Consider the following 8,688-nt stretch of genomic DNA (forward strand, 5'->3'; position numbering starts at 1 on the left):
AATTCCATTTTTCCGTATTTTTCTTATAAATGGACTTAGTTTTTTTTCTGCTGGGAAACATTACATTCACTGTGTGGTTAAAGTTTTTAGAATTTTAATAACTTTCTTAAACTATACTGGATTTCTACCAAACTTGGACAGAAGCTTGTTTATGATCATAAGATAGTATCCAGAAGTAAATTTTGTAAAAATAAAATTCCATTTTTCCGTATTTTACTTATAAATGGACTTATTTTTTTTCTACGGGGAAACATTACATTCACTCTGTGGTTAAAGTTTTTAGAATTTTTATAACTTTCTTAAACTATCCTTGGTTTGTACCAAACTTGGACAGAAGCTTGTTTATGATCATAAGATAGTATCCAGAAGTATATTTAAAAAAAAAACACAACCATTTTTTCTGTATTTTACTTTTAAAAGGACTTAGTTTTTGTGCAAGGAAACATTGCATTCACTCTGTGATTAAAGTTTTTAAAATTTTAATAACTTTCTTAAACTATCCTGGGTTTGTACCAAACTTGGACAATAGCTTTTTTATGATTATAAGATAGTATCCAGAAGTAAATTTTTTTAAAAGATAACTCCATTTTTTCTGTATTTTACTTTTAAATGGACGAAGATTTTCTTCCAGTTAACATTACATACAGTCTGCAGTTAAAAATTTCAAAACATATATTACATTCATTAACAATCCTAGATTTTCACCAAACTTGGACAGAAGCTTCTTTATACAGTCAAAAGATAGTATTAAGAGGAATATTTTTATTGATTTTTTTCCTCATTTTTGTTGAGCCTGCGATTTACAGCAAAAGTAGGCGAGACACTGGGTTCCGCGGAACCCTTACAAATTTTTTCTATTGATAATAGTTAGCATTCCCTGAAGTTGACCTTGTATGTCTGTTCACTTCAAATCTTTGAAACAGTACTTATTTCTTTGCTTGTTAAACCCATACCCGTAGCCAGGGGGGGCTTCTGAGGGTTCGAACAAAGCCTCCCTTTAAACCAAATAAGCACTGTTAAAGTCAACATTCTGTTCAAAATTGTGACTGTTAAAGTTGAGTTCATGAGTCTAAATAACCCCCCGTTATGGAAATTGCTGGCTACCGGCCTGAAACCCTTGCGAAAGTGTTTTTGGTTCTGAAGCTGGCTTATTGCAATGCCAGATTTCTGCACCGTCTAACATTTTATTGTGTTATTTAAGCAATGTTTACTTTGTAAATGTAAAATTTAAGTTAGAAATGTAATTAATATGACAAAACAATTCCTTGCACTTAATGCCATCTTTAATATCAATTTGTCAGTTGAAGAAAGTATTTTAATTCCTTTTTCGTTGATATTTATAGCCAATTGACAAGAAATCAGAAGAATTCCAAAGACTTGTGGATTATGTTAAGAACACTCATGCAGCTACACATAATCAGTATGACCTTGTTGTAGAAGAGGTATGTAGAATATACAATACATGTAGCTACACATAATCGGTTTGACATTCGAATAAAAAGTTTATAGAATATGAGATACAAATGAAGTACACATCAGTATTGAAGACAAGATTATTGAATTGTATTTAAGAACATGTTTGGTGTAAGATGTTCAGGAAAAATTAAAATCTGTTATGTGTTAATGTATATATTGTAGTATAATATTACTGTTTTAACTTTACTGATCACATTCAATATTGAATTTACAAAATATTAATACAAGTTATGGTATTAGAAAAAAATAAAGTATTGTTAATATCCTACATATGAGATTTATCTGCTGCCAAAATGTAATTTGATATAGGAAGATGTGGTGTGAGTGCCATTGAGACAACTCTCCATCCAAGTAACAATTTAAAAAGTAAACCATTACATGTTAAAGTACGGCCTTCAACACGGAGCCTTGGCTTAATTTGAATGTTAAGATTCAGAATACAGGAAATTGTAATGTAATATAATTTTTAACTTCAGGTGTTCAAGATTGAAAGGCAGGGTGAGGCAGTTACATATGGTCCCTTTAAGGAGTTGCATAATCGTAAATTATTATGGCATGGTTCAAGAACAACAAATTTTGCTGGAATACTGTCCCAAGGTCTACGTATAGCTCCTCCTGAGGCTCCTGTGGTAAGTGAAAAAGACCTCAATACTTTTAATGGTCTGATTTCTGCAGGAACTTCAAATCAAAACCTATTGAAATATTGTAGCATAGCCACAGACCTTTGGTAGAAAAACTGACAACCTGATCAATTAAGATTGGAGTCTAGTCTGCTCATACAGGATTTAAAAACACTACCTCAGTGTTGACAGGTTCATGATATAGCAGTATGACTACTCAAACCTCTCGGCCACAGAGGCCCCATCCAACACATTATGGCCATATATAGAATGACCGTTGCAGTTTCTAAGTTAATTACAATTAAGAGCTAACTGAAACTTTTTATTAAGCTCTATGTGAATATGCTTTTACTGTGTGATGTGTTTCAAATTCATGCTCATTAACTTTCAGAAGTTAGTGTGACGCAGTTCACAGATCATCTTGGTTTTCATTGCCATAGCATATCATGTAGGCTTAGCAAATACATATTTATACATTTATTTTATTAATTATAAGAGTTCTGCAAATGTCAACAATACCTATCTATGTATTTCAGACTGGTTACATAGATATAGGAAGATGTGGTGTGAGTGCCAATGAGACAACTCTCCATCCAAATAACAATTTAAAAAGTAAACCATTACAGGTTAAAGTACGGCTTTCAACACGGAGCCTTGGCTAACACCGAACAACAAGCTATAAAGGGCCCCAAAATTACTAGTGTAAAACCATTCAAACGGGAAAACCAACGGTCTAATCTTGGCTCACACCGAACAACAAGCTATAAAGGGCCCCAAAATTACTAGTGTAAAACCATTCAAACGGGAAAACCAACGGTCTAATCTATATAAACAAAACGAGAAACGAGAAACAAGTATATATTACATAAACAAACGACAACTACTGTACATCAGATTCCTGACTTAAGACAGGTGCAAACATTTGCAGCGGGATTAAACGTTTTAATGGATCCAAACCTTCTCCTTTTTTCTGAAACAATAGCATAACATGACAACATAGAAAAACATACGATAAAATATCAATTGGCAGACTTAACTCAATCAAAAAAACATGTTTGGTAAAGGTATATATTCATATTTCAGACTGGTTACATGTTTGGTAAAGGAATATATTTATATTTCAGACTGGTTACATGTTTGGTAAAGGAATATATTTATATTTCAGACTGGTTACATGTTTGGTAAAGGAATATATTTTATATTTCAGACTGGTTACATGTTTGGTAAAGGAATATATTTATATTTCAGACTGGTTACATGTTTGGTAAAGGAATATATTTTATATTTCAGACTGGTTACATGTTTGGTAAAGGAATATATTTTATATTTCAGACTGGTTACATGTTTGGTATAAGTATATATTTTATATTGTAGACTGGTTACATGTTTGGTATAGGTATATATTTTATATTGTAGACTGGTTACATGTTTGGTAAAGGAATATATTTTGCTGATATGGTGTCAAAGAGTGCCAATTATTGTAGAACTTCAAAGTCAGATCCTACAGGTCTCATGTTGCTGTGTGAAGTGGCTCTTGGTAACCCGTAAGTATTAGTGCTCTAAAGGATAATATGAACCTCAACTTGTATATTTTGATTCATGTAAGAACATTGGTAGTGATGCCAGCCCAAATCCTTTTTTGTTTGGGGGGGGGGGGGGGGGGGGAAGGGGAGGGAAGCTTTTCCCTATACATCTAGCTCTTCGTCTGTTCTATGAACCAAGATAGTTTATAAGAAGAAAAAAAGTGTTATCCACAAAATGAAAACAATTGACTTTCTTGTAATATATAAAATTGAAAATGATAGAGATGGGAATTGTATCATAAATTGTGACAGCTATATATATATGATATGAAAATAAGCTTAAAATGTTCAAACTCAGTAATAACATCAACAAGAAGAGAAAACAAGCTATAATATATACAAACAAACATTACAGTCACAGTAAAATCATATCTGAGGTCAAGTATATAACATACCATAAAATGTATCAGCAATATTTAAACCAATTAAATATTCACGTAATCAACAATTTTATGATTAGCTTTGTTCTCTGTAATTTAAGTGGCTGATTTAACTGTTTCATGTTAATTTTTACACAGCTTCTTTGTCTGTGTGAACTTCAGAAATACCTTCGTAAATTTTACGGTCGCTATCATGATTGAAAAATTTTGTAAAGAAATTATGTCAGCTTTATCAACAAATGTTTATTATGAAAAGTATATATTTATCAAACAGATATCACTCAAAAATTACAAATGGAAATAAAACAATTAGACAGTGTGTGTTTACAAATATAATGGAATGATTTATCCATTTAATGATTTAAATTTTATTCAGGAAATGAAATACATTAATATTCAACATTTTAACAGAAACCAGATTTCAGGGGGAGATAACTCAATTTTTTCAAAAGTCGAAAAAATTGTTGATTTATTTTTAACACATGTTGAGCTTCATTTTTGCAGTTAAAAACTGAATTGATCTTTGTTCAATACACTTTATTGCTATTTGTCTGCCATTACTGGACATCATTATGGTTGCAGTTTAATTTTGACGGCAAAATTGAAAATATTGAAAACCACAATGGAAAAGTACATGTTTTATGATGTCAGTAGTTCAATAGGCGCAGATTTTCAAATAACAATAAGGTCTTTGAAATTTACAGAATGCCTAATATACTCTTTTATTTGATTATGATTACAATTATTTTTTTATTAAAGAGAGATGAAAATAACTAATGTATTAACAAAACAAGTACTACAAACTCAGGTAAAAAATAAAAAAACCTATTTAATGCATATAGGGCACTTGAAATATCATGTGTATCTCTAGTGAGAAAAATTTCCCTGTGACTTTGTCAATCTGAGCAATTGTTTGCCTCCAACCTAAAGTAATTCTTAATTATCATTGACGAAAATTTAATTTATTTATTTACAGGTATGAACTTTTACATTCTGAATATGTGTCAACCTTACCAAAAGGAAAACATAGTACAAAAGGTATAAATATAGCATTATATGTCAAAATTACTAAAAGGAAAACAATAGTACAAAAGGTAGGAAAATAGCATTGTGTGTCAACCTTATCAAAGGAAAAACATAGTACAAAAGGAATAAATATAGCATTGTGTGTCAACCTTAACAAAGGAAAAACATAGTACAAAAGGTATAAATATAACATTGTGTGCCAACCTTAACAAAGGAAAAACATAATACAAAAGGTGGGAAAATAGCATTGTGTGTTAACCTTATCAAAAGGAAAACATAGTACAAAAGGTATAAACATAGCATTGTGTGCCAATCTTAACAAAGGAAAAACATTATACAAAAGGTGGGAAAATAGCATTGTGTGTCAACCTTACCAAAGGAAAACATAATACTAAAGGTATAAATATAGCATTATGTGTCAAAATTCATAAAAGGAAAACATATTACAAAAGGTAGGAAAATAGCATTGTGTGTCAACCTTACCAAAAGGAAAACAGTACGAAAGGTAGAAATATAGCATTATGTGTCAATCTTATCAAAGGGAAAACATAGTACAAATGATAGAAATACAGAATTACGTTTCAAATAACTAAAAGGAAAAAGGTAGGAATATACCATCATGTCACAATTTGTGTGTCAACCTTACCAAAAGGAAAACATAGTTAAAGAGGTATAGATATAGCATTATGTGTCAAAATTACTAAAAGGAAAACATGTTGCACAAGGTCGCAACATAGCACATATATTTGGTACCTCATTTTATATTGTAAATTTAAAGGTTATGTCAAACCATAGAACTTGAGTTGCAATGCCAAAGTTTGTATGGTGATTTGAGCAACTGATATTTTATAATCAGTATATATGGTGTATTTTTACAGGTATTGGAAGGAATGGACCTGATCCTACCATGGCACATAAACGTACAGATGGGTCAGAGATACCCATGGGTAAAGGCATTAACCAGCCTGAAGGCAAGAATTCAAGTCTCTTATATAACGAGTATCCTTTTTACTTACATATCAATACCATATTATGCTTAATGTACTGTTGTTGACCTATCAATGAGACTCTGTGAAATTCTTTAATCAGATAGATGTTGGACTCTGAAATTCTCTAATCAGATAAGTATAAAGGAATGAATGCTCATTATTCTCAAAATGATGTTTAAGATTCATCATTCAAATACATTCTTGTTGGTAGAAGATAGCATAATCTCCAGGACTTAAAACATTGTAAGCCCTTTGTCTTAACTAAAAGACATATATATTTTCTAGTGGTAAAGGTTTTTGTTGGTCATTTTACAACAGTATGTCTTTTAGGAGCTACAAAGGAGGCTATGCATTTCTAGTCCTCTTGTAACAGCTCTGGCTTGGACCCATTAGACAACCTGAACTGAAATACTGAACTCTGAGGAAAATTCAAAGAGGAAAGTCCCAAATCAAATGGCAAAATCAAAAGTTCAAACACATCAAACGAATGAATAACAACTGTCATATTCCTGACTTGGTACATGCATTTTCTTATGTAGAAAATGGTGGATTGAACCTGGTTTTAAAGCTAGCTAAAGCTCTCACTTGTATGACAATCACATATAATTCCAGATGCCACTTGTACCTACCTTAGGCTTTTTATTGAAAAAGAATTATAAAAAAATCATTTAATCTAGCAATTAATTCTGTCATCTGATTGGCTATGGACATATTTTATTATGTTTTTGAATAACAAATAAAATTCCCCATTATGAGTTGGAATAAAGAATGAACTTCCCCATTATGATTCGGAATATAGAATGGACTTCCCAATTATGAGTTGGAATAAAAAATGGACTTCCCCATTATGAGTTGGAATAAAGAATGGACTTCCCCATTATGAGTTGGAATAAAGAATGGACGTCTCCATTATATTTAGAATAAATGGATTTTAAAAGTTTAAATCAGAAAAAAATCTTAATTTAATTTTTATAAATAAATAAAAAAATAAGATCTTGAATGATTTACTGAAGCACAAGGATATGACCAACTACAACTGGTCACTGTACAACCTTCAACAGTGAGCAAGAACAGTTAAGTAAGGAAATATATCACTCTGTGATAACATCTCACTATAGATGAATAGATATTTCACAGAATGTTAGTTTTTTTTGTCTTTATTTGTTATCCTTAACTGTTATAAGATTTATTGTGTATGATGTGGCCCAGTGTAATATGCAATATCTCCTGAGGATGGACTTCAAATACAAATGGTAATCAGATGACAGAGCTGAGATGTATTGACAAACCTTAAAACCTCACTGTAGATACTAGATATAGTGATAGACATTTTGCACAAAATACTGTTATATGTTATTCATTGTGAAATGTTTTACAGAAGCCTAGAGTCATTGGGAGATTTTTTACTTCAAATAGAAGATTTCATTGTGTATTGTGTATAGTAATAGACCATGTGTAGGCAGGACTTCAGTGCAACACACACAACACACACAAAATAGTTATGCAGAAGGCATGACGCTTGATAAAACTAGAAAGCTTCAGATGACAATTATCTTTGTAATACAAAGCAGGATTGAAGAAATTTCTGTTTACTGCAGTGCTTTTACAATTGTTTTCACTTTTGAAAAGAAATCCATATTACTTTTGAAAAGAAAAAGTTTTTGAAAAGAAATCCATATTACCATATAAATTGATTTTTAAGTTGTGACATATTTGAAGTCTTTGATATAAAAGATTTGTATAACAATGGTACTGATGACAAGATTTGTATAACAATGGTACTGATGACAAGATTTGTATAACAATGGTACTGATGACAAGATTTGTATAACAATGGTACTGATGACAAGATTTGTATAACAATGGTACTGATGACAAGATTTGTATAACAATGGTACTGATGACAAGATTTGTATAACAATGGTACTGATGACAAGATTTGTATAACAATGGTACTGATTACAATCATTTCATACAAGAAATGTTCCAATTATTTTGCCAATAAAAGTTTAACACTTTGTGATAATTGAAGACAATTATACATCTATAATTTTGACACTTGAGGCAGTATGTTGTGAGCATTCAATGTTTTTTGTTTTAAACTTTATAGTTGTAAACTTTTGTTTGTTTAAGTTTGAACATTATTGTTATTGGTTTAATTTTCAAGCTATACCAGATAGTTTAATTCTTAAATTAGTTTTAAATACTACTTGTAAACAAATAAGTATGAGTTGGTGATTGATTTTCTGTGAATAATTACAGGGTAATAATTTCCCCTACTGGTGGGAAAAATTAAATGATTCTTTATGATTTGGAACAAACTTTGAAATTAATTAAAAGTACATAGAATGGTAGCAGACTGTCTAGACCAAAAATACAATAACAATTTGAGTTCAAGAATACATACAATAGTATACAACATAACATTTTAACTTGAAATCATGATCAAAGTACTTTTTTTTACTGACAAATTGCCTGTATTTAGAAATAGTGTATACAATTAAATTCGATTGAAAAATGAAATAATGATTGGAAAACATTTACTTTCATATTCATGTTAGTTTTCAAAACAATTTACACTGTTCATTGTAGAAGAAATGTAGTGATATGTATT

At 30.7% G+C, this 8,688-nt stretch overlaps 1 protein-coding gene across 2 annotated transcripts in view; it reads left to right on the plus strand.

The window, feature by feature from the left end:
- Positions 1–7,830, plus strand: part of LOC134712659 (poly [ADP-ribose] polymerase 1-like) — a 29,240-nt gene extending 21,410 nt beyond the window's left edge. The window contains exons 22-27 of one of the 2 annotated variants that reach the window (XM_063574407.1): positions 1,344–1,442; positions 1,953–2,105; positions 3,513–3,640; positions 5,036–5,097; positions 5,964–6,084; positions 7,259–7,830. In XM_063574407.1, coding sequence (XP_063430477.1) covers positions 1,344–1,442; positions 1,953–2,105; positions 3,513–3,640; positions 5,036–5,097; positions 5,964–6,084; positions 7,259–7,331 — 636 coding nt within the window. In that variant the 3' untranslated portion in view covers positions 7,332–7,830. Of the gene's footprint in view, positions 1–1,343; positions 1,443–1,952; positions 2,106–3,179; positions 3,330–3,512; positions 3,641–5,035; positions 5,098–5,963; positions 6,085–7,258 lie in introns of those variants that run through there. The other variant, XM_063574408.1, reaches the window with a different exon arrangement.
- The last annotated feature ends 858 nt before the right edge of the window (positions 7,831–8,688 follow it).

Source organism: Mytilus trossulus, chromosome 3 (genome assembly GCF_036588685.1).
Source record: "Mytilus trossulus isolate FHL-02 chromosome 3, PNRI_Mtr1.1.1.hap1, whole genome shotgun sequence".
Classification (NCBI taxonomy): Eukaryota; Metazoa; Mollusca; class Bivalvia; order Mytilida; family Mytilidae; genus Mytilus; species Mytilus trossulus.